At 44.6% G+C, this 27,192-nt stretch overlaps 1 protein-coding gene across 13 annotated transcripts in view; it reads left to right on the top strand.

The window, feature by feature from the left end:
• Positions 1 to 27,192, top strand: part of LOC115164787 (transient receptor potential cation channel subfamily M member 3) — a 157,886-nt gene that overhangs the window by 74,056 nt on the left and 56,638 nt on the right. For 7 of the 13 annotated variants that reach the window (XM_029717591.1, XM_029717589.1, XM_029717590.1 and 4 more), the window contains exons 2-6: positions 4,722 to 4,801; positions 7,338 to 7,539; positions 7,825 to 8,038; positions 8,887 to 9,011; positions 9,979 to 10,150. In XM_029717591.1, the coding sequence (XP_029573451.1) occupies positions 4,722 to 4,801; positions 7,338 to 7,539; positions 7,825 to 8,038; positions 8,887 to 9,011; positions 9,979 to 10,150 (793 nt within the window). Of the gene's footprint in view, positions 1 to 4,721; positions 4,802 to 7,337; positions 7,540 to 7,824; positions 8,048 to 8,886; positions 9,012 to 9,978; positions 10,151 to 27,192 lie in introns of all 13 variants that reach the window. The other 6 variants (XM_029717596.1, XM_029717587.1, XM_029717593.1 and 3 more) reach the window with 1 other exon arrangement.

Below are 27,192 nucleotides of genomic sequence, written 5' to 3'. Positions count from 1 at the left end.
TAAATGTTTCTGATGAGGACAGAGCAGTGATGGTGTAAAATATAACAAGTTCAACACACACCTATTAAGGTTGAAGTTATTTATTTCATTATTTTTCCCCCAATGCTTTTCAAGACACAGAAATGTTTTCGCATGCATCTTCCTCGGTCATGAGTCACCTAACTGGGATAGTCAATTAAAAGAAGATGCTCACCCAAGCAAGCAGTGTGTCTTTTAATATGGATATCAAGAAAGAAGCACAATGAAAATTGTACTTTGACGTTAATTGGAATCTTCAACTGTTTGCATTTGTTCCAAGATAAAGGAAAAGTCATGGAAAAGACAAAGAGAAGTTAAAAGATACTTTATTTGATATACATGGTAATTAAAAAGTGTGAAGTGCAATTGAGACAAGTAGCTAAGAATCTAATCCTAGGGCTCAGTGCTTCCGCCAGCGCTCCAATTAGATCGACAGCAATTCAGTTATAGAGAATATTTTTGCACAGTAAGAGATTTCTCCAGAGTTCGGACGTTATTCTCTTTTTATTATTTCTTTTTTTTCATTTTCATGAAGTTAAGTAGAAATAGCATTCTATGTCAACCAAAGAAGAAAAACATGTTGCATACCTGCTCAATATAGTGTGTTAATGTTTGGCTTGACTCTTATTTTGGAACAGATCAGTTAGACAGTTGGCTTTTCATTTGATGTGGTGTTTGAACAGACTCCCCACTAGTATTAGTAATGAAAAAGAGAGGGAGAAACAAGGAGAGGGAAAGAGAGAGGGGGAGAGGGGGTGGAGAGAGAGATAGAGTCTGTAATGTAGTCTAGACCCATGACAGGTTGTCTGATTTCCCTTACTCACAACCAAGACACTACCCACAGCGTAGGCAGCCAACCTGACAGACACACACAAACACACACACACACACACACACACCGTCTTTCCCATGCCTTGGCACTAGTTGTCAGATGTCAGGTATGCACCCCAGAGACAAATCTTAATTACACAATGGGGTTTGGGCCACCCCATCATACCATGTCAAAACTCATAAACAAGACCAGCGAGACAGAGACATAGAGAGAAAGCTGGGGGGAGACAGAATGTTCAATATACTAGAGAGAGAGAGAGACACAAAGAGAGAGAGAGACATAGAGAGAGAGACACACAGAGAGAGAGAGAGACAAAGAGAGAAAGACATAGAGAGAGAGACAGAGAGAGAGAGACAGAGAGAGAGACACAGAGAGGGAGAGAGAGACATAGAGAGAGAGACACAAAGAGATAGAGAGAGAGAGACACAGAGAGAGAACCACAGAGAAGATCGTGGAGGGTCTCCTTTTCTATCCCAGAGGTGGTTTTCTGTTGTTTGAGGCTTTGGCACAGGTTGTGTTGTGTTTTCCGTGTTGTGTGGTTTTCTGGTCTTATCTTCTTTTTACTGAGAACACGAGAGCAGCGCCAGTAGGCTCATGCCAGCACTGTCACGCCTAATTTTGTCAAAAACGGGAGGGAGAGATCTACTTTGTGCTTGTGCGCAGCGGCGTATGAATACATTGGTCGCAGCCTGTCGGGGGATGGGAGGGGGGCTGCTTGCTGAGTCATCGCGGTCAGGTTGACCTGTGTAAAGTGGCCCCCCTACCCCTCCCCTTCCCGTGGCTTGACTTGTTCAGAGTAATGGTTAATCGTGGGAAGTCTGGTGTTAGGGTAAGTGTGCCTGTGTGGAGGGAGGCCTGCCTGGGAGTTGGAGGTCGGTGCCGGAGGGGGTTTTGGCGTGCCGTGGGGGGACAGGGCCAGTCAGGCAGAGAGACAGTGTGTTGTTCTTTTTCCGACGGAGGGGAAAAGCCCTGTACAAGCAGAGCAGGCTGGGAACAGGGGACGCAAATTCTCCCGGAATAAAAGCAGAGAAAAGTCCTCCTTTTGTTTTGCCTTGTGGTGTTCCTGCCACAGCTGCCGTGGGTTTTGGGAGGCTCGGTTCCCCTCCTCCAGTGTCTTTTAGCTGTCCCGTCCTGCTGTCGGGAGGTGACAGAGTGTTCCGGACACTCCTACCATCATGCTCATCTCCACAACACCTCATGTCCACTAACACGTCCTGTGTGGATGTTGTCAATGTGCATCTTTGTACAGGAAATGCTTTCACATTATATCCCCCCAGTGGTGTTGTTGGAGTCCAGGCTCTGTTCACCAGGCTCTAGCAGGGTATAATTGCCTCTCTCCCTCAGACCCTGCAGTAGACATGACAGCCTCATGCCCCGACACACACACTTGTTTCCATTGGCTGTCAGGTGTGCTGTAATCCCATGGAAATTAGGAAATGTTCCATATTCATGGACTCCGCAGGATCAGGATGAAGAACTTCACATATCTGAGAAACTCAAACAGAATTTACTGCCTGGGTGCACAGACCATCCACTTACTCTCTACCCTTTATCTCAATGGGGAAGTGCCTGTGTCGATAAACTATACTGAGAAATAATATAAACGCAACATGCAACAATTTTAATGGTTTTACTCAGTTACAGTACATATAAGGAAATCAGTCAATTGAAATACATTTATTATACCCTAATCTATCATTTCACTTGACTGGGAATACAGAAATGCATCTGTTGGTCACAGATACCTTAAAAAAAAGGTAGGGGTGTGGATCAGAAAACCAGTCAGTATCTGGTGTGACCACCATTTGCCTCATGCAGTGAAACACATCTCCTAAGTATAGTTGATCATGCTGTTGATTGTGGCCTGTAGAATGTTGTCCCACTCCTCTTTAATGCCTGTACAAAGTTGCTGATTATTGGCGGGAACTGGAACACGCTGTCGTATACGTCGATCCAGAGCATCACAACCATTTTCAATGGGTGACATGTCTGATGAGTATGCAGGCCATGGAAGATCTGGGACATTTTCAGCTTCCAGGAATTGTGTACAGATCTTTGCGACATGTGGCCGTGCATTATCATGCTGAAACATGAGGAGATCTCGGTGGATGAATGGCACGACAATGGGCCTCAGGATCTCATCACGGTGTCTCTGTGCATTCAAATTGCCATTGATAAAATGCAATTATGTTTGTTGGCCGTAGCTTATGCCTGCACATACCATAACCCCACCGCCACCATGGGGCACTCTGTTCACAATGTTGACATCAGCAAACCACTCAGCCACACGCCGCCACACGTCTGCCATCTGCCTGGTACAGTTGAAACCGCTATTCATCTGTGAAGAGCACACTTCTCCAGCGTGCCAGTGGCCACCGAAGGTGAGTGAAGACAGATCAAGACCCTGGTGAGGATGACGAGCACGCAGATGAGCTTCCCTGAGACAGTTTCTGACAGTTTTTGCAGAAATGATTTGGTTAATCAAACCCACAGTTTCATCAGCTGTCCAGGTAGCTGGTCTCTGACAATCCCGCAGGTGAATAAGCCGGATGTGGAGGTCATGGGCTGGTGTGGTTACACGTGGTCTGTGGTTGTGAGGCCAATTGGATTTACTGCCAAAATCTCCAAAATGACGTTAGAGGCGGCTTATAGTAGATTAATGAACATTCAATTATCTGGCAACAGCTCTGATGGACATTCCTGCAGTCAGCATGCCAATTGTATGCTCCCTCAAAACTTGAGACATCTGTGGCATTGTGTTTTGAGACAAAACTGCACATTTTAGAGTGGCCTTGTATTGCCCCCAGCACAAGGTGCTCCTGTGTAATGATCATGCTGTTTAATCAGCTTCTTGATATGCCACAGGTGGATGAATTATCTTGGCAAAAGATAAATGCTCATTAACAGGGATGTAAACTAATTTGTGCACAACATTTGAGAGAAATGCGCTTTTTGTTCATATGGAACATTTCTGGGATCTTTTATTTCAGCTCATTAAACATGGGACCAACACTTTACATTGCATTTATGTTTATATTTTTATTCAATGTATATCAAATATTTGCATTTGAGTGTGTGTTAGTTTGCATGGTTGAGATTGCAAGTGAAAAGGCTATACTGTGTTGCATGCACATCTTTGATAGTCATTTCCAACACTGTTTTTTTAACCTTTATTTAACTAGGCAAGTCAGTTAAGAACACATTCTTATTTACAATGACGCCCTACTGGGAAAAAGTTTTAACTGCCATGTTCAGATCGACAGATTTTTACCTTGTCAGCTCAGGGATTCGATCCAGCAACCTTTTGGTTACCGAGCTGACATGGTAAAAATCTGTCATTCTGCCCCTGAACAAGGCAATTAACCCACTGTTCCTAGGCCATCATTGAAAATAATAATTTGTTCTTAACTGACTTGCCTACTTAAATAAAAGTAAAATAAAAAATTACTGGCCCAACGCTCTAACCACTAGGCTACCTGCCGCCCGTTTCAAGACCTCAAATTATGCATCTTAAATAGTCCTAGTCGATATCAGATAGGAAACCTGTGGCTTGTACCTATGCACTTCAAATTCTGCAAGAGCTAACTACCTGGTTCTTGAAGAGAATTGGTCTGTGTAAGAAAAACAAAATCCTTCTTCCCATTCTAATGAATAGTTGTTGTTGTTTGGTAGAGAAAGGCCTCTTATCTTCCCAGGTAATGAGTTGGGCCGACTTGGCTTCGACTCAGACTGGGGCTTAGCTGGGTACCAGCTGCCTGCATGCCTCCTGATGTGCCGCCTGTGATTCTCTGGTCTCCCTCTCTCAAGTTAAGAGGCCTGTTGTCTGAGTTTGAGTAACTAGCTGACTGAGCATCTCCTCTTCTCTCCGCAGGCACAGAAATCATGGATCGAGAGAGCCTTCAACAAGAGAGAATGTGTTCATATCATAGTGAGTGCCAAAGACCCCCATAGGTAAGTGAAAAGTACTAAAATACAACGTTGTTGTTCAATGTGAATGGGAAATTCATATTTTTGCTTTCTTACACTATATATACAAAAGTATGTGGTAACCCCTTCAAATTAGTGTATACGGCTATTTCAGCCACTCCCGTTGCTGATGTGTATAAAATCGAGCACACAGCCATGCAATCTCCATGGACAAACATTGGCAGTAGAGTGGCCTTGCTGAAGAGCTCAGTGACATTCAACATGGCACCGTCATAGGACGCCACTTTCCAACAAGTCAGTTTGTCAAATTTTCGTCAAACTGTAAGTGCTGTTATTGTGAACTGGAAATGTCTAGGAGCAGCAATGGCTCAGCCAGAAGTGGTAGGCCACACAAGCTCACAGAACTGGACCGCCGAGTGCTGAAGCACATAGTGCTTAAAAATCATCTGTCCTTTGTTGCAACACTCACTACCGAGTTCCAAACTGCCCCTGGAAGCAATGTCAGCACAATAACTGTTCGTCGGGAGCATTATGAAATTGGACTCTGGAGCAGTGGAAATCCGTTTTCTGGAGTGATGAATCACGCTTCACCATCTGGCAGTCCGATGGACAAATCTGGGTTTGGCGTATGCCAGGAGAACGCTACCTGCCCCAATGCATAGTGCCAACTGTAAAGTTTGGTGGAGTAGTAATAATGGTCTGAGGCAGTTTTTCATGGTTCGGGCTAGGCCCCTTAGTTCCAGTGAACGGAAATCATAACGCTACAGCATACATCGACATTCTAGACGATTCTGTGCTTCCAACTTTGTGGCAACAGTTTGGGGAAGGCCTTTTCCTGTTTCAGCATGACAATGCCCCCTTGCACAAAGCAAGGTCCATACAGAAATGGTTTGTCAAGATCGGTATGGAAAAACTTGACTGGCCTGCACAGAGCCCTGACCTCAACCCTTTGGGATGAATTGGAAAGCTGACTGCGAGCCAGGCCATATGGCAAACGTCTGTGCCCGACCACACTAATGCTCTTGTGGCTGAATGGAAGAAAGTCCCTGCAGCAATGTTCCAACATCTAGTGGAACACCTTCCCAGAAGAGTGGAGGCTGTTATAGCAGCAAAGGAGGGACCAACTCCATATTTATGCCCATGACATTGGAATGAGATGTTCGACGAGCAGGCGTCCACATACTTTTCGTCATGTATTGTATGTTAGTCCCAATCTCCCGGACACCACACAAAGCATAGTGGAAGCAGCATACAAAGCAGCTGTGTTCAAAATTAGCAGCAATGTTAAATATTTCTTAGCCAAATCAACTCAAAGACTTTGTTTGAAGTAACTTAAAGGTGATTTGCCCCCAAACAATGTACATTACACGGTTGCCCCCAGCTCCCCAATTGATTTGTAGCTAGAGGTGGCTGAAGTTAGCTGTTTAAATAAATCAGAACTGTGGACTACAGTCTCTCCTGGCCTATAGAATACTGCCAGGGTAAGGAACCATATAACCGTAATGTCTAAAACACCAAACTTTCTAAACTTCACCACACATACAGTATAAATGAGACTGAGCTTGCCTGAGTCGCATTCACATTGTATTTTACATGTATTTTAGCAAAGAGTCCCATTGAGACCAAGGTCTGTTTAGCAAGGGAGCCCTGCAGATGTTTCATTCTCTAAAAAAAGGAGGTATCTCTAAAGCACCTTATTAAATATATGAATATTTAATGAATCTGCCATATGTTCTGCATAAGTGGACATTCAGAACAAGCATAACAGATACACAATAAAATGCTATGAATCACCAAAATCACTCCATTTCCAGGGAGCTACATCACACTGACATAAAGCATGCTATTGGCAGAACGTAACACCTGTCACAGACATATTTCTGCATTAAAGAAACCAAGAATGATGCTTTCAAAAATGACATGTAATGAAGCAGTGAACACAGAATAAGTAAAGCTCTGGAGGAAAAATGACATGTAATGAAGGAGTGAACACAGAATAAGTAAAGCTCTGGAGGGAAAATGACATGTAATGAAGCAGTGAACACAGAATAAGTAAAGCTCTGGAGGGAAAAGGAGGGTGCTCCAGGATCAAATAGTTACTCATCTGTAAAAACTGGGGCGACGACATGCAAGTGAAGGGAAATGTGTTTTTTCTTTGATCTCAGGCCGGTGTTTACATCATCTCAGAATAAAGGTTCCAGTTGTCTGCCCTCAGGGACTCCTGTCTGGACCTGTCACATTTCAACACCATTATGTCCAATGTATGTGACTATTGACTACTAGTATGTCTGATGGCTATGATATTATGAGTGTAATTCTAGCACATTTACAGAGGCTTTATCAGAGATTTGTACAAAGCAGAGAGAGTGGGCTGCATGGGGTTTGTGTGAACAGCCTTTTGAAATCCATTCTCTCACAGTAGATGAAAGGGAACCTGCCCAACATGTCACTTCCTCCTTCCCAGCTCTAGTGCACATCTGGGGTCTGATCAGAAGGATGCAACGTTCAGAACGTTTCACCTCATCTCTGACTACCTATCCCCTCTCTTGCGCCTCCCCAGGTGCTGCTGTGGCCGTCTGATTGGTCAGCACGTTGGCCTGCCCCCCGGCATCTCCTCCAGTCAGAATGACAAGACGGAGCGTCTGGCTAAGAATGACAGCCTATCAGAGAAATGGTCAATCAGCAAACACACCCAGCTCAGCCCCACCGACGCCTTCGGAACCATTGAGTTCCAGGGAGGGGGCCACTCCAACAAAGCCATGGTGACCACTTTATACCTATGGTTGAATGATATAACACATAAAGGGTGGATAGACAGATAAGGACATATTTATATAGATAGGGCCTATCCACATTACTGCAGACAAAGATATTGATGAGAGTAAACAATTCTTATTCCACTGAGCTCATATGTATGCAATCAAATGCATTGAACAGCTTTACTGTACTTAGCCTTTCACAAAATATCTCTCATTGTAATCTATATTCTACGTTGATGTTATACCAAACAAATGACAGCTATTTGTTGTTTGTATGTTCATTTGCAGTATGTGCGTGTGTCCTACGACACCAAGCCAGACCTCCTGCTGCACCTGATGACCAAGGAGTGGCAGCTGGACCTTCCCAAGCTGCTCATCTCGGTGCATGGGGGCCTGCAGAACTTTGAGTTGCAGCCCAAACTCAAACAGGTCTTTGGCAAGGGCCTCATCAAGGCTGCAATGACAACCGGAGCCTGGATCTTCACCGGCGGGGTCAACACAGGTGGGCTGGGTGGGTGGAGGCATGAAAAAGGCCCACTTAGTCGGCTAATAACAACCACGTGCTGTGACATTGTTACCCGTTAACCCTACGCTTCTGTTTACCGCTGCTCTAGTGTTGTGTTGTGGGTGTGAAAAATCAATGCAAGTGTTAGTAAAAAAAAAAGTAATAATAAATGCTCACCCTAACCTTGACCCTAGCCGCTACATTTGGGTTTAATCTGGCTGGCGGGTGGTAACCTCAAAGGGTTAGATAACTGTATAGATGTAGGTCATAAACAGAAAGAGAAGAGAGAAACAGAGGGGCAGAGGTTAGATATAAAGGAAGTAAATGAACGGGGGGAAGACAGCTGGAGAGAAACAGAAGAGACAGAGGAAAGAAAAAGAGTTGGGGAGATGGGAGGGTGAATAATTGACAGAGAGGAGGATTTCGGGGACAAAAGGAAGTGGACAGTGAGTGTCAGGTAGAGGGATAAAATGAGATTCCCCTCAGGTGTGACTGGGGGGAGATGGAGAGAGATTGAGAGTGGGTGGTGGGGCTGAGATATACCTTTCTGTCGCTCTGTCTCTGGGTGCGGTGTTAATGTTTTTATGTTTTTGTAGTCTGTGTATTATTTATCTAAGATTACTCTATGTATCAATCCTGACAGAATGGCCCTCTTTCTTAATCTCTCTTTCAAACACACATACACATACAACTCTCACTCACATGCATAATCTATTTTCTCTCTCGTCTCACACCCATACACACGCACACTCACACACTTTCTCTCTCGCTCTCTCTCTCTCTCTCTCTCTCTCTCTCTCTTTCTCTGTCTCTCACACACACACACATCACAAACATACACTCAGGGGTGATCCGGCATGTGGGTGATGCGCTAAAGGACCATGCCTCTAAATCTCGGGGGAAGATCTGCACTATTGGCATTGCCCCCTGGGGCATCGTGGAGAACCAGGAGGACCTGGTGGGAAAAGACGTAAGTTACAGTGTGTATGTGGGCGCGTGTGTGTGTTTGTGAGTCAAATCAAATGTATTTGTCATATGCTTCGTAAACAACAGTGACATGCTTACTTACGGGCCCTTCCCAACAATGCAGAGAGAAATATATAACACAAGGAATAAATGTAAAATGAGTAACGATAATTTGGCTATATACACTTTTAGAAAAAAGGTTTCCAAAAGGGTTCTTCGGCAGTCCCCATAGGAGAACCCTTTTTGATTCCAGGTGGAACCCTCTGTGAAAAGGGTTCTACACGGAACCCAAAGTGGTTCTACTTGGAACCAAAAGGGTTCTACCTGGAACCAAAAAGGGTTTTTCAAAGGGTTCTCCTATGGGTACAGACGAAAAACCCTTTTAGGTTCTATATAGATAGCACCTTTTTTTCTAAGAGTGTACACAGGGTACCAGTACCGAGTTGATGTGCAGGACTACGAGGTAATTGAGGTTGATATGTACATATAGGTAGGGGTAAAGTGACTAGGCAACAGGATAGATAGTAAATAGTAGCAGCAGACTTGGTGCATCAGTACTGCTTGCCGATCGGTAGCAGATAGAACAGTCCATGACTTCGGTGGCTGGAGTCTTTGACAATCTTTAGGGCCTTCCTCTGACACCGCCTGGTATACAGGTCCTGGATTGCAGGGAGCTCGGCCCCAGTGATGTACTAGGCTGTAAGCACTACCCTCTGTAGCGCCTTGCGGTCGGATGCCAAGCAGTTGCCATACCAAGTGGTGATGCAGCTTTTTGAGGATCTGAGGGCCCATGCCAAATCATTTCAGCCTCTTGGAGTGCCTCATCATTGCCGGTGATCAGGCCAGCCACTGTTGTGTCGTCAGCAAACTTAATTGGAGTCGTGGCCGCGCACTACTCCAACGCTAGTTTATTATATTCAACTGCTGAGTAAACAAAATATGTTGATGAAAACTTTGTTGTGGTCCAACAGGTGGTCCGACCATACCAGACCATGTCCAACCCACTGAGCAAGCTGACCGTGCTCAACAGCCTGCACTCCCACTTCATCCTGGCCGATAATGGGACCACAGGGAAGTACGGTGCTGAGGTCAAACTCCGCAGACAGCTGGAGAAACACATCTCCCTGCAGAAGATCAACACACGTAAGTGGAGCCACTGTCAATCACACCAAAAGCCAATGACTGGCTGTGAAAAGAAAGGGAAATACCTGCACAGTGCACACTGTTCAAATGACAACCTCCCAACATTGCTGTATTTACTTCTGGGAGAGTGGCTAATTAAATAATGTGCAGGTATTTCCCTTCACATCCCTTAAGTCATGTACCGGCTGGATGTTGGTCACTGCTAAGCTCCAATGACTATCCAATCCCAGACCTCCATTGCTCTTACAGTGAAATTTGGTCATAGATCTCCAGTGAGATCATGGCATCATGATGAACATAATATTATTTAATGGCCCAATGTAATAGCTAGATTGCAAATGAAGTCAAAACATACTGGGGTTTACACTGAATATTTACATTTTATCTGAGGTGTCCAGTGAGCAAGCTGTTCCTCATTGTCATTGTGTATTGACACAAAACCACCCCTGTAAACATGCTGAGTGAACCAACAGTGCCTTTATCTCCAACTGATTGAATTGGGCCCCCTAAGTACTACCATTTTATCAGGTAGGTTAATTGAGTTCACATTTCTGTTTTAACAGAGACAACCTGGCCAATATTCCATCTTCGTGGTAGGTAGGCTGTCAGATTTAGCCCAAGGTGATTCTCCTCAAAAGGCTTTGAAACTGTCCCTCTCTCTCTGAGGTTTTTCCCTCAACCAAGTATTTAACCACCTGACACAGCTCATCATCGCCTCAACTGAAGCCAGTAATCCTCCCCTTCCACTCCCTCGTGTGTGTGTATGTGTGCGTGTGTGTGTACGTGTGTGTGTGTGTGTGTGTTTAAGAGAGAAATATGTCTGATAGGTTTTTTACTGATGCAGAGCTTGTGCATGTAATCAACTGCTGGCATTGAGAGCACAATGAATGATTTCAGATGCTCAGAATATATCTGTGTGTTAGTTATATATTCCACAATGATATTATTACTGAAGAAGGATTGTGTGCTCCTCTGTGTGAGGACCTTGTCACATCACATTTATCCTACTTCAATTTCCACTGTATCATGGAGCCTGATAGCCAAATTAATTTGCATAAACATAAAATAAACTTAATTATGTGCACATCTCATTGCCTCCACTCTTGACATCTTCTCAATTGTATCATTTCAAATGGAGCAAAGCCAGGAATTAACCTGCATCTGAAAACTGTTTCTTTCAGCTATAATTGATTGTATCTGTCTGCTAGTTTTATCAACAAATCGCCTTATTATTATTATATATATATTTTTTTACCCCTTTTTCGTGGTATCCAATTGGTAGTTACAGTCTTGTCTCATCGCTGCAACTCCCGTACAGACTCGGGAGAGGCAAAGGTCGAGAGCCATGCGTCCTCCGAAACACGACCCAACCAAGCCGCACTTCTTCTTGACACAATACCCACTTAACCCAGAAGCCAGCTGCACCAATGTGTCAGAGGAAACACAGTACACCTGGCGACTGTGTCAGCATGCACTGCACCCAGCCTGCCATAGGAGTCGCTAGTGCACGATGGGACAAGAACATCCCTGATGGCCAAACCCTCCCCTAACCCGGACAATGCTGGGGCAATTGTGCGCCGCCGCATGGGTCTCCCGATCACAGAGCCTGGACTTAAACCCAGAATCTCTAGTGGCACAGCTAGTACTGCGATGCAGTGCCTTTGACCATTGCGCCACTTGGGAGGCCCTATTAACCTTTATTTAACTAGGCAATTAAGAACAAATTCTTATTTACAATGACGGCCTAAAAGTATTCTATGCTTATGAATAAACTGAAGCAAGAATTTATAGGCAATATTTCCCATTTTGCACAGTATACCTTATGGAAATAGGACTGCTATATCTCATTTTATGACTGCTTCATCCCCTTTTTTCATGTCATTTCTGGCCCTTACAGGGAATTGGTGCCTAGTAGGCCTATCCTGTTTGAGTAAACTGATACAATGGCTGCATTTTCTAATAATGTTGAACTAACGCTCAGGGCCTGTTTTCCGAAAGTTTCTGAAGGCTAAGTTCATCGTGGATCTAACGTTTTTTGGAAACCGGCCCTGTCTGTTTGTACTGTCAGTCATCCAAACTCCCTCATGCCCTCACCTTACCTAATGACTCCATACATTCCCCTGTGTATAACTTCACATACCATGTCCTGTTACACTACAAACACTTATGCAATGTGATACTGTATTATTGGTATACACATAAATGTCAAAATGTTTCATATGTATATAAAAATACAACCCATTTTTGAATTTTTTTGTGAGCATTCAACCCTGACCTTTGACTGCATCAGTGTTGTACTTTTTAAATATCCATTAGATACTGTAGAGTTTATATAGCCCCTGTTTTTACCATCCAGTTAAACAGGCAAAGCCATAACCCTAGCCCAGAGGCTGAGATGACACTCACAAATGGCAACTGTGAAGTCAACAGGAAGCAGGAAGAGATGTGCCTTCTTTGTCCATCCTGTCATGTGACCTATGGGCTTCCCTTTGTCATCCTATGCCTGGGCTCATATAAAGGGGGCTGGGGAGGCAAAGGGACGCCCAGTCGTCATAACAGCATCTCAACCGACCATGTATAGCTTAATTAACAACATCCTAACACACAGACCATCCTCAACCAACTCACCATCCCCAAATCAAGCAGTATACTGTCCACAAACCATTCCAAACCAGAACAGTAACCATCACTAAATTAACAGCATCCAAACTGACCATTCTGGATCGTCTGAAACCAGCCACCTGGACAGCTGATGAAACTGAAGAGTATTTCCATCTGTAATAAAGCCCCTTTGTGGGGAAAAACTAATTCTGGTTGGCTGGGCCTGGCTCCCCAGTGGGTGGGCCGATGCCCTCCCAGGCCCACCAATGCTTGCGCTCCTGCCCAGTCATGTGAAATCCAAAGATTACGACCTAATTCATTTATTTCAATTGACTGATTTCCTTATATGCACTGAAACTCAGTAAAATCGTTGAAATTGTTGCATGTTGCGTTTATATTTTTGTTCAGTATAAATGTCCCTCTCAGTAGGGTCCTCTAACAAAAATAATTTCGTTTGAATGGCCGCATATCGGAATGAAAGTGATACTTAGATAAATCTGCCCTCAAGGTCCCATTGTACTGTATGTGCAAACCTGTGGTTGGTTACACAATACCTGTCAGGAACATTACTTCAAGACTAGTTCAATACATTTATATTGTCCAGGATATTAGTCATTTTTTACATTGTGTTTTGCGGGCACAAGCATGAAACTATGTTAGGTCAGATCTAATGAATAAAATATTCTCCTAACATTTCTCCTATAGCTAAAACTAAAAAAGTTATTTTTCAGTGAGTACTTCCTCCCACTCCATATTACATGCGGCTGTGTTGCCTCGTGTGCTATTGTGACTGAGGATCGAGGTGACAGCTCGGCTCCAGCTGAGGGTAAACAGAATAAATGGATAAAGACAGGGCTTTGGGTGAAGTGCTGTTTATGGTGGCTGTGGCCAACACAATCACACGCCAGGTTAGATACATTCCTGTCTCCTCCTGGCACGGTCCGGCAGCAGCTGGAGATATGCCTGAGCAGCTTCCTTCAAAACCAACTGTATCCTCCCATCTCAGCCGTTGTCCTTCCCTTCTTCCTCTTGTCCCCGGTCTTTGGTCTTTCTCAGTGATAAAGTATGGATTATTGTTTTCAACATTACGTTACGAAACCAACTAGCCAGCCTACAAATAAGTACATGTTGCAGATTGTCCCTTTAAGATTAGAGAGATCCCTGTATGACCATACACAGGAATAGCCGATAGATCATCTAGCCATGGTCATCCATCCCCCTGTCCTCTAGTCCTCTTAGATCATAGCCATGGTCATCCATCCCCCTGTCCTCTAGCCCTCTTAGATCATAGCCATGGTCATCCATCCCCCTGTCCTCTAGTCCTCTTAGATCATAGCCATGGTCATCCATCCCCCTGTCCTCTAGTCCTCTTAGATCATAGCCATGGTCATCCATCCCCCTGTCCTCTAGTCCTCTTAGATCATAGCCATGGTCATCCATCCCCATGTACTCTAGTCCTTTTAGATCATAGCCATGGTCATCCATCCCCATGTCCTCTAGTCCTCTTAGATCATAGCCATGGTCATCCATCCCCCTGTCCTGTAGTCCTCTTAGATCATAGCCATGGTCATCCATCCCCCTGTCCTCTAGTCCTCTTAGATCATAGCTATGGTCATCCATACCCCTGTCCTCTAGCCCTCTTAGATCATAGCCATGGTCATCCATCCCCCTGTCCTCTAGTCCTCTTAGATCATAGCCATGGTCATCCATCCCCCTGTCCTGTAGTCCTCTTAGATCATAGCCATGGTCATCCATCCCCCTGTCCTGTAGTCCTCTTAGATCATAGCCATGGTCATCCATACCCCTGTCCTCTAGTCCGCTTGTGGACTCATCCCTTATTTGTGCACTTGTCATATCCCCTTGTTCTCCCCCTTTAAATAACTCATCCTCACACACCCTCGTTCCCATGTGTCCAAGGTCAGACGACTACAGGAATCCTTGAAGAACAGTGCTGTCTCTGTTCCCACCAGACTCCCATCCCTCCCCGTGGCAACAACTCAAACAGCCAGGCAGATAGAAGAGTGAGACAGCAGACGGCCTCAGGTGACGGTCATAGCTCTCTGCTGTGTGTGGTAATGCGCTAGTCTCAGAGAGGGAAAGGGAATGAGAGAGGAAGTGGAAAGAGAGGCAATGAGGTTACCTTGAGAGGTCTCTTCTGAAGAGGAGGATGAGAATATACGAGATGACGGAGAGAGAAAGAGGGATCCTTTTCTCTTCATGTAGCCTTCACTTACTCTCTCGTCAGCACTAAGGTGTGTGCGTGGGGGGGGCGAGGTTCTCTGTCCGTTTTTAGGTGTGTGGGGGGGTTATCTATACCATTTTTAATCACAGTCATATGTATAGGATGAGAAATGGCCCCTGCAGGAATTGGATTCTAATCAAATGCTATGAAGCCCTGACCTCAGCTGGGACCCACAGGACCAGTGTTTCCGCCACACTCATTTTGCTGTGGCGCTGGGCCAAGGCAAAATCATTGCCACCAGTGAAAAAAATAAGGAACATGAAAAAATATTTCTGCTGAGGCGCACTTTGAAGCTGCTAGAAAAGTCCACATTTACTTTTCCTCTGCATAATGGCGATTTTAGCATGTATATCTTGGTGCGGCAACTTAACCAATTTGTTTTAAATGCATGCCAGCAACAAAACATAACACTAAACTGCCTTTTTAAAAACCATAGCTTATATGGCTGACTTGCTTAAGTAAATGTGGTTTCTATTGACTCTGTGGATTTGTTTAACTTGATAAGAACCACATTCTTCTTCATTAATAAGGAATGCCGACATGAATTTTGACTTTTGAACCATACACAAACATTATTACATTTATGTTCAGTAAATTCATGTTTGTTCTTATATCATTACCGCTTAGCTGTAAGTATAAGCAAGTGCAAGCAAATGAGCTGTGGTGAGGTGGGACTATTTGTTCAGCACTTTCAAAATGGACACCGACATCAATTCAGATAGATGTTAGTTCAGATAAATTCAGCAAGATGTTGAGGCCATAACTTTACTATTCTTTAAGGAGAGAGAGAGAGAGAGACAGACAGAGAGAGTTAGCCTACCATGTGAAGTATTTACTAGGCCTATGTGGTCTAAAAAGGAAGGAAAATTCAATCATGAGGATCCACTTTTATAGACAATATACTGATGCACAGACAGTGCATTGCACAAACAAAACAACTCTCGCAATATCAACTGGAATTATATGGGTCTATTACCCTACTGCAATTTTTGTTTAACAAAAAATATATAAAAGAGGCTGTCACTGGCAAACATGGTTACAGACTCAACAACATTATGTAGTATTTCCTCCTCGTGGAGAAAAGCACATGAGCTAATTATAATACACAAAGTAAGCAAAAAAATTAAATGCAGAATTCCAACTAAGACATTAAGCTAAGACTGACGTAGTCGATATGCATATTTGTTCAGCAATTTTGAAATGTACAGCGACAGACTTACAGCATTCTCCCTGTACAGCAAGTCAGAACAGTAGGATAAATAACGGGGGCATATAAGCTGACAATGAAGTCTCTTACAATATTCAATGATGACATTTCTCTAAAATAGGCTACATGTGCACCTCTAAGTCAGAACAGTAGGCTAAGTTCTGAGGGGGAGAGGGATCAAATTCTTAGGACGAGACACATGGGCTACTAACAGCTTACTGCACAACATACATGTAACGGCTGTTGAATGGAGTAGACCAAGGCGCAGTGTGGTTAGTGCTCATCTTTGTAATTTAATGGAAGAAGAGAACACTTTACAAAATAAACAAAAGACAACAGCCAAACAGTTCTGTCAGGTAACAAATGACTAAACAGAAAATAACCACCCACAAAACCCAAAGGAAAACAGGCTGCCTAAGTATGGCTCCCAATCAGCAACAACGATATACAGCTGTCCCTGATTGAGAGCCATACCCGGCCGAAACAAAGAAATACCAAACATAGAAAAAAGGACATAGAATGCCCAACCCAACTCACGCCCTGACCAACCAAAATAGAGACATAAATGGATCTCTAAGGTCAGGGCGTGACAATACACTTAGTATTACTTTCTTAGCTAAAGTATACAGTATCTCCCTGCCTTATTACATTTATGCAGAAGTGTACAACTGCTGTTACACTTCCGGCGCCGACAGAGATGGCCGCCTCGCTTCGCGTTCCTAGGAAACTATGCAGTATTTTGTTTTTTTATGTGTTATTTCTTACATCAACTCACCAACATTACGACCAGGAATACGACTTTCCCGACGCGGATCCCCTGTTTGGTCCACCACCCAGGACAATGGATCGGATCCCAGCCTGCGACCCAAAACAACGGCCGCAGAAGAGGGAGACGGAGCGGTCTTCTGGTCAGGCTCCGTAGACGGGCCCATTGCGCACCGCTCCCGAGCATACTACTCGCCAATGTCCAGTCTCTTGACAACAAGGAAGACGAAATCCGAGCAAGGGTTGCCTTCCAGAGAGACATCAGAGATTGTAACGTTCTTTGTTTCACGGAAACATGACTCACTCGGGATACGTCATCAGAGTCGATAAAGCCACCTGGCTTCTTCACGCATCGCGCCGACAGAAACAAGCATCTTTCTGGTAAGAAGAAGGGCGGGGGTGTATGCCTTATGATTAACGAGACGTGGTGTGATCAGAACAACATACAGGAACTCAAGTCCTTTTGTTCACCTGACCTAGAATTCCTTACAATCAAATGCCGACCGCATTATCTACCAAGAGAATTCTCTTCGATCATAATCACAGCCGTGTATATCCCCCCCAAGCAGACACATCGAAGGCCCTGAAAGAACTTAATTTGACTCTATGTAAACTGGAAACCACATATCCTGAGGCTGCATTTATTGTAGCTGGGGATTTTAACAAGGCTAATCTGAAAACAAAGCTCCCTAAATTTTATCAGCATATCGAATGCGCGACCCGGGCTAGCAAAACCCTGGATCATTGTTATTCTAACTTTAGCGAAGCATATAAAACTCAATCGTCAAGTTCCGGCTCAGGAGCAGGATGCAGACCCCACTCCACCGCTGGCTCACCCCACTTTAATGTCTCCCCTAGAGCGTGGTCTCTTGCCGCCGACCACGGACTGGGGACCCTCGCAGCGGGCCCCGGACTGGTGGGCAACTCTGGCTGCGCCCGCCTGGCGAGCGACTCTGGCTGCGCCCGGCTGGTGGGCGACTCTGGAGACTCAGGGCTGAGGAGTGTGTCGGCAGGCTCCGGACTGTGGGCCATCTTGGCAGGCTCCGGACTGTGGGCCGTCTCAGCAGGCTCCGGACTGTGGGCCATCTCTAGACAGGGCACTGTCGCCGGAAGCTCTGGACGGGGAACTGTCGCCGGAAGCTCTGGACGGGGACTTTCCGTAGGCCTGGCTCTAGGCGCAGGCACAGGACTCACCAGGCTGGGGAGACATGCAGGAGGCCTGGCTCTGGGTGCAGGCACAGGACGCACCAGGCTGGGGAGACTTGCAGGAGGCCTGGTTCTGGGAGCAGGCACAGAACTCACCAGACTGGGGGGACATGCAGGAGGCCTGGCTCTGGGAGCAGGCACAGGACGCACCAGGCTGGGGAGACTTGCAGGAGGCCTGGCTCTGGGCGCAGGCACAGGACTCACCAGGCTGGGGAGACATGCAGGAGGCCTGGCTCTGGGAGCAGGCACAGGACTCACCAGACTGGGGAGACATGCAGGAGGCCTGGCTCTGGGAGCAGGCACAGGATAGACCCAGTCCTGGAGACGCACTGGAGGTCTGGAGCGCACGGCCTGCACAACCCGTCCTGGCTCGATGCCCACTCTAGCATGGCACTTGCGGGGGGCTGGCCTATAGCGCACCGGGCTATGAGCGCGCACTGGAGACACCGTGCACTTCACAGCATAACACGGTGCAATGCTGCACTACAGTCAATGAACAGAACTCTTACATAGGTATTCCTCTTGTCCAGATGGGATAGGGCAGTGTGCAGTGCGATGGCGATTGCATCGTCTGTGGATCTATTGGGGCGGTAAGCAAATTGAAGTGGGAAATGTGTGTCAGGTAAGTTAGAGGTGATATGATCCTTGACTAGTCTCTCAAAGCACTTCATGATGACAGAAGTGAGTGCTATGGGGCGATAGTCATTTAGTTCAGTTACCTTTGCTTTCTTGGGTACAGGAACAATGGTGGCCTTCTTGAAGTATGTGGGGACAGCAGACTTGAATAGGGAGAGATTGAATATATTAGTAAACACACCAGCCAGCTGGTCTGCGCATGCTCTGAGGACGCGGCTAGGGATGTCGTCAGTGCCGGAAGCCTTGCGTGGGTTAACACGTTTAAATGTTTTACTCACGTCGAGAAGGAGAGCACACAGTTCTTGGTAGCGTGCCGCATCGGTGGCACTGTGTTGTCCTCAAAGCGGGCCAAGAAGGTGTTTAGCTTGTCTGGAAGCAAGACGTCAGTGTCCGCGACGTGGCTGGTTTTCCTTTTGTAGTCCATGATTGTCTGTAGACCCTGCCACATACGTCTTGTGTCTGAGCCGTTGAATTGTGACTCCACTTTGTCTCTACTGACGCTTTGCCTGTTTGATTGCCTTACTGAGAGAATAACTACACTGCCATATTCCCAGTCACCTTGCCATGGTTAAATGTGGTGTTTTGTGCTTTCAGTTTTGCGCGAATGCTGCTATCTATCCACAGTTTCTGGTTAGGGTAGGTTTTAATAGTCATAGTGGGTATAACATTTCCTATACACTTCCTGATAAACTCAGTCACCGTATCAGAATATTCGTCAATGTTATTCTCGGAGGCTACCCTGATCAAAACAATCTTGAAGCGTGGATTCCCATTGGTTAGACCAGTATTGAATAGTCCTTAGCACGGGTACTTCCTGTTTACGTTTCTGCCTTTCGGAAGGGAGGAGAAAAATGGAGTTGTAAAGGAGGGTGGGTGGGGGAGGGCCTTGTAGGCATCCCGGAAGTTGGAGTAGCAGTGGTCGAGTGTTTTAGCAGCGTGACTGCTGCAGTCAGTATGTGGATAGAACTTCAATAACGTTTTCCTCAAATTTGCTTTGTTAAAATCCCAAGTTTGCATAAAGTCCAGTGAAGTTCTTTGAGGGCCGTCATGGTATCGGCTTGGGGGGAATATACACGGCTGTGACTGTAACTGAAGAAAATTCTCTTGGGAGGTAATACAGTCGGCATTTGATTGTGAGGTATTCTAGGTCGGGTGAACTTGCCCTCAGCTCGTCAACTTTTTTATCCAGAGACGGAACTTTAGCGAGTAATATACTCGGAAGCGGTGGGCGGTGTGCGTGTCTCCTGATTCGGACTAGAAGTCCACTCAGAGTACCTCTTCTCCGCCGGCGATGTTTTGGGTCAGCCTCTGGAATCAGTTCAATTGCCCAGGGGAGTACGGACAAAGGATCCAATTCGGGAAAGTCGTATTCCTGGTTGTAACTAGTCAAAAGATCACATTTGGGATCTGTTTGGTATCTGGCTAATGATTAGCCCAATAGGGTAAATGTAGATAAGCAACTCCATGCTTCAGCCTATTTATTTGCACTTTGCTGTATCAGTTGGGCTACAGGTGACAATGTTTATTGCTAATAGCATATCTGATAATATGGACCATGCATAGACTATGGACCTTGCACAGTCCTTCTACATAAGAAGTCTAGGAGGGACCTAGCCCCCTCCGCGACCTTTTCCCCCCACTGCTACACATTTTTCCAGAGGAAACACTGCACAGGACTGATGAGTTATTAGAAGGGAGGGACAGTAGAGGAAGTGATGATTGGAGTGGTTAGAACAGTGGACTCAAACTCAGTTACTGGATGGACTGAATATTCAACCCAGCACTAACACAACCCATATAACTAATCAACCAATCATGATCTTTAATAGACACCTTCCTTGATTAGTTTCATGTGGTATGCTAGTGCTGGGCTGGAACAAAATCATGCATACTGGCCTGGCAGGAAATTGAGTTTGAGAGCACAGGGTTAGGGAGAGGTGAGTGAAAGACCGCCTGTCACCTGTCATGGTGGAATTGCAGTGCTTGTTAAAGCGGCAGCGGAGGTGTAGGGATGAGTAGAGAGAGAGAGAGAGAGAGAGAAAGTCAGGGAGAGAGAGAGAAAGTCAGAGGGAGAGAGAGAGAAAGTCAGAGAGAGAGAAAGTCAGAGGGAGAGAGAGAGAGAGAGAAAGTCAGAGGGAGAGAGAGAGAGAGAGAGAGAGATCAGTACTGTCAGCTCTGAGACAGCCAGGTAAATCAGTAGGGAAGCTGCTGTGACCATGTATTGGGGAGTAGTGACCTACATGTAGTTCAACTAGTAATTTAACTACATTTTGCTTTATCTTGGTGGTCAATTCTAATCTAGGAAGTATTTTTAGAACTGAATTACTTTTTTAATATGTACAGTAGTGGTGTGGCTAACTATTATAACTTTTTTGCTGAAATAAAACATGGGTGAAGTACGCAATAATTGGCATCAGACCTGCCTAATTATTACTTGAAACATAGTTTTTGTGTTTAATAGACTAAATACATTTTGCAGTTTGTAGTCTATGACATTTCAGATTTACATATGATAATCTTTCACAAAGTAGTTTTTAGTTAAGTACAGTAAACTATATTTTTCTTAAGGGTAGCTTTAGTGAAGAAATTGGTAGCTTGTAAACTATATTTTCAGAGTAGCTTCCCCAATATTTGTAATGGGTGTCATTTTCCAGTAGACAATGTCCCACAATCTGGTGTTCTAGCGGTTAGTGCCACCACCTCCACGAACAGCCATACCTGTGTCGGCATGGGTTCAAATTTGTTCTGTAGCCCTTTGACACTCTCACCCACCTTATCCCTATTTCTCTGAAAAGAAAGTGTCCTCCAGCCCAACTAATTATCTTATCTCGAATGCAACGCCTACACAACGCAAAAATAGAAACGAATGGATTATATTCAGAAGAGAACAGAAGAACAAGGAGAGTCAAAGTGTGACAGAGACATAACTAATCGAAATGGAGCGGTGGCGTTGTAGAATCGGCCCTTTACATCTGCCTCTGACCTTCTCTTCTCTACCTTTCATGTCTTAATACTTTCACAGCTCCAATTTGCCAGTCCACTCTGGGGAAATAGGTGCTAGCGAGTGCAGTGTGGATGACGAGGGAAGGCCTAGATGTGTGAAAACGACCCACATAGAGAAACCTCCTCCAGCCATGCTAATGTTTCTCTGGGTGAGTCAACGGCTCCATAATGAGGTCCGTTTAATCATGTTACATGTGTCCCCCTTACAACCCTCCCTCCCTCTCTCCCAGACTAAAGATAGATATTGGGGGCTGGTGAGGTTCGCACTTTTCCTCTCCTCCTCCCCTCTTCCGGGCTGTCTCTCTCTTTCTCTTTCACTCTCTCTCTCTCTCTCTCTCTCTCTCTCTCTCTCTCTCTCTCTCTCTCTCTCTCAAGAGCTGTGAGCAGGGGCCATAGACGTCAGAGAGAGAGGGAAGACAGTAGATACATAGAGGTGGGTGTGTGGAGAGTGTTCAAAGAGAGGAAGAGATCGATCTGCTCCAGTTACGAGCTACTCTGACCTATCACTAGCAAAGACTCCACTAATCTGATACGCAAAACCCCAAAGGATTTCTCTTATATAAACCGGATGGTAGTGAACATGTGATTTATTATCCATTATTGATGGGGTACTGGCATCTGTAATGGAATCTATTCAATGTCCTGTTCTAAATGCCCTGGTGTTATTTCATCAACATGACTGTGAGCTGTTGTGGAAACGTTATCAGAGGGGGTAGTGAAATACAGTTTGTGCTGACAATGACTCGTCTTGCAAAGCACAACGTTCCAATCCATAGACTCGAGAGTAATCTCGTCCAAAAAATGGATTCCATCTCCCCATACAGCTATGGCAGATTAGTTATTTTTTTAACTTATTTAGAATTTTGTCCATTTTGTAAGGCTATTTTCAAATCTTTTCAACCCTACACAGCAAAGAGCACAAAGCTAATTTTTCATCTGTTTCCAATGTGACGTGATTTAAGAATGAATGCTCATTCTGAGGTCCCCACTCTACCTGAGAGACCATAGATATTCATATAATAACAATATAACATGGTCATTTAGCAGACCGCTTTTATCTAAAGCAACTTGCAGAACTGTCAGCATTGACAGTTACACAAATCTTGCTCTAACCCTCAGACATATGAACTGGCTTTAGGACCACACGTACTGTAAGTGCAGTCTACTCCTGCTCTTTGATTGTGTTGTGTTATGTGGCGTATGCATGTACCACGCTCTAGTGATGGGTGGATTGACTCATATCCCGCAGTCCCCGCGGCTATATCCGCAGTTAGGTTAGGTTAGGGTCACAAAATATTGTGTGGATGGCGGGTGGGTGTGTTGAATAAAGAGAAAACAATACCTTAAAAAATCCATAAATGTATAATTCTGGTGCAATTTATATCTATAGGCTACATAGGTTCTTCTTTCATTATTTTAGGTTACTTGGCATTGGTGCGTAAGCCTAAGATTCAGGGCCTAACTCTACGTGTGCCAAATAGCCTACACACCAATCACCAAATGCTTTTGGGATCAGGCAGAAAAAGTTATCGATGATCCACTGAGGCAGAAAGGACAATGTCTGTGTTTAATTCAATAAGAGAAAAGCTGTGAAATGGAGAGTTGAAAATAAAGAGAAGGGAGGGCCAGAAAAGTCATGTTTGGTGAAGTGGTAAAAGAGGATGATAGCAGTGTTGTGTGATGATTGTGAGGCGCTATACAAATTTGACAGTCTCAAGACGGGGACTTCAAATAGGCCTTTGGCATGTTAAGGGAACTGTAGCCTATTGTTCAGATGGGTTATAACCTCTCACATAGCCTTGAAGTTGCAATATTTAACTTTTTGGGCTACTGACAAAATTCACATAGAAATGGGAGTTATAGATCTGTCATTCTCATTGAAAGCAAGTCTAAGATGTGGTAGCTCTGTTCTGTGTGACTATTTCTGTGCTTCCCATTTATTCGTTTCGCTTTTGCATCTTTTACTTTTGGTTTTGTACACCAGCTTCAAACAGCTGAAAACCCAATATTTTGGGTTATTGAAAATATATTTCACAGCGGTTCAGATGGTACAATGATTCTCTACATAAATAGAAATTATGCAAACTATTATGTTAGCAACTAGGAAATGGCGTAGCAATTTCAGCATATTGCACCTTTAATATTAACTCCTGCAGAATTTAGCATTTCTTGCTGGTAAATGATACAACAAATTGTAGGCTACAGTACATTTTGACTCGGGAATAGAAGTGGAGAAATATAAGTTATTTCTTTCAGCATCTTGAGGGAATGCGAATGCGCAGTCAGATACCATATGTAGAGGTGCTATATTTATCAGTATCATAAAAGCTGATATTATTTCAACCATATAAGTTATGCATCCAAGCCGAACTGAAATCTTATCTGAAACATGTTGGGTCATTTTCTCACTGCTCTCTATTTCCTTACAACTGGTCAAACTGATGTCATTTGGACATTTTGCACAGAAAATCTTTCCTGTTTTCTTTAGAGTTATTGCATTTTCTTCCCGGTCCCTAACATCTTTTCTCCACAAAAGAAGTGGAGATGACAGAAAACTTTCCCAATGTCAACTAGATTGAAGCATTCAATTTTATAACTTGCACTTTTTCCCACTTAATGTGGGAAAAACGAAATATGTTGTTCTCAAATTCTCGCAAAAAAAATAGAAAATCAGATGGACTACATATGTATTAATTGAATGGTTGTCCCATCGATCGGGTTCCTGCCTAGAAATATCTGGGCTTTTGGATTGACAAAGATTTAGCATAAAACAAAAACATACTGATGAGCTAGTTAAAAAGCTATAGTAAGATTTAAAATGTGCTTATTTTTTTAGAAATAGATCTTGCTTCTCCCTAAACAGCAGGAAGCAGATTGTACAGTCAACTTTTCTGCCAGTACTTTACTATGGTGAAACAATTTACCAGAATGCAGCAGCCACTGCTCTTAAACCTTTGGATGCTGTCTACCATAGCGCCCTTCGTTTGATCACGTGACAGTTTTAATACTCATCACTGCATCCTGTATCAAAAGATTGGCTTGTCCTCATCGAATTCCCGTAGATCACTTCACTATTCCCTTTTTGTTTACAAAGCTCTACTATACAAGCTTCTGACTTAACTTCGTTGTTGAAGTATAAAAACATGAGTTACCAAACCCGTTCACAGAGTTGGTTAACTCTTGAGGTTCCTTGCGTCTCTACCGAATTAGGTAAATCTGCTTTTAGTTTTAATGTGCCTCACTGCTGGGACAATTTATAGAACTCTTTACAATTAGATGTTCTGGTGTCGCTCGGGCAGTTTAGAGTGTTGATTGAGGACCTAGTAGCAGAGGAATGTAACTGTTTTTGTTAACTGTTGTTTTCTATTGATTGCTGTTTTATTTTACATTCTGTTATAAGGGCACAAGGTGAGACCCAGATGCAGACACAGGAGACAGATGGTTAGAGTCCAAGATGTTTATTAACAATCCAAAAGGGGAAGGCAAGAGAATGGTTGTGGACAAGCAAAAGGTCAAAACCAGTTCAGAGTTCCAGAGGTACAGAATGGCAGGCACGCTCGAGGTCAGGGCAGGCAGAATGGCCAGGCAGGCGGGAATGGAGTCCAGAAAAACAAGCAAAGGTCAAAACCGGGAGGACTAATAACAGAGAATAGAAAAGCAGGCGCACGGGAAAAACACACTGGTTGACTTGAACATACAAGACAAACTGGCACAGAGAGACAGGAAACACAGGGATAAATACACCAGGGATAATAAGCGATACCTGGAGGGGGTGGAGACAAGCACAGGGACAGGTGAAACAGATCAGGGCATGAAACTATTGGTTGTTGTATTGCTGTGATCAGGGTGCCCCCTTGGGAATGAGACCCTGGTCTAATTGGGTTTTCCCTAAATAAATAAATCATGAATTAATGATATTGTTTTATGACATCATTCTGGTGAGGAAGGGTTTATTTAGTCTTCTAGGGCCACATATAATAACAGAAGAGAAGCTGCGTGTATCTAATTATAGACAAGTTGACTTACAAATAGCCCACCAAAAGGTCGGAAATTATAAGCAGAAGCATTTCTAAATCTCTTGACTGTAGCACATCTTCTATATTAGTGGGTTAGGGTCGTCTGCTGGCCTCAGCGTTTCACTTTATCAAGTATAGTAGGGTGGTTGCGGATGGGTTATTAGCAATTGCAGTCGGGTGCGGGTGAACAAACAGCTGACCCGCACTCACCACTACCATGCGCTCTCTTTCTCTCTGTCTAGCCAATTAGCAACGACACAGCTGTGCTTTCCCTTCCTCATCTGCACGTTGGCGTCTTTCAATTGGAGCGTAATCCCTTCAGGTTCTGGAGATGACCACCAAAGCTCAGCAGTCATTATTGTGACACATGCAGAGGTGAAGACAAACAGAAGAAGTCAAGTAAAACCGATATGAAAAGAGAAGACTATCGCTCCTCTGTTTTTATTCTCCTCTGTCTGACAGTGTGCTGGTGTTCTGGGCTTTGAAGTAGACGAGGCCCTAAAATAGGTCCTTCTTTATGTAACTGTGCCTGTAGCAAGTGAGACACAATGATGGCACGTGTGTGAGCGGGCCCTGAGTCGTTAGCCCACCTATCCCCAGTGAAATTATGCAGGCTAGGATGGGAGGGAGGATCCGGCAGGACATCGCTTCTAAATTTGAGTCAAAACACTGATGGGTGGCAGCCAAATGAGAGATAGAGAGGGAGGGAGAGAGGGAGAGAGAGAGAGTGACAGAGAGAGGGAGGGAGAGAGAGTGACAGAGAGAGGGAGAGAGAGAGAGTGACAGAGAGAGGGAGAGAGAGTGACAGAGAGAGAAAGAGGGGGAGAGAGAAGGAGAGGGTGACAGAGAGAGAGAGAGTAAGAGTGGGTGGGAGTGGGAGAGAGAGAGACAGTGACGGAGAGTGGGTTGGAGCGAGAGAAAGAGAGTGGGAGACAGAGAGAGACAGAAAGAGAGAAGCAGTGACAAAGGAACTGGGCGTACTTGTGGGGGTTTGGTACTGTAGGTCTGCATCCTTTCTCTTTCCAGGTCCATTATCCAAGGCAGGCCTGTGTGTGAGCACCAGAACCCACCTGTTAATTACCTCTAATGACTGTTAATAGCTTCTGACTAGCCAGCATGAGGCTGTCCCTCTGTGCAGCAGGAGGGTGCTCGCTCCAGGGCTTCTATGCGGCTCAGTGCGGATCTGTGATTTTGTTAACTTCTCAGAAAAACCCAGCGAAATAGGAAACTCTCAGAATCAAGACACACGAGTGTGCTGCCGACTGCCGACTATTTTTAACACGTGTCCCAGATTTGTCTGTTGGTAGCAGTTCTATTTTAATTGAGAGGTGAGATGTAGGGGCACTTGTTGAATCGGGGAACAGCA

Source organism: Salmo trutta, chromosome 27, assembly GCF_901001165.1.
Source record: "Salmo trutta chromosome 27, fSalTru1.1, whole genome shotgun sequence".
In the NCBI taxonomy this organism is placed as follows: Eukaryota; Metazoa; Chordata; class Actinopteri; order Salmoniformes; family Salmonidae; genus Salmo; species Salmo trutta.
This window is presented reverse-complemented; position numbering and strand designations above follow the sequence as displayed.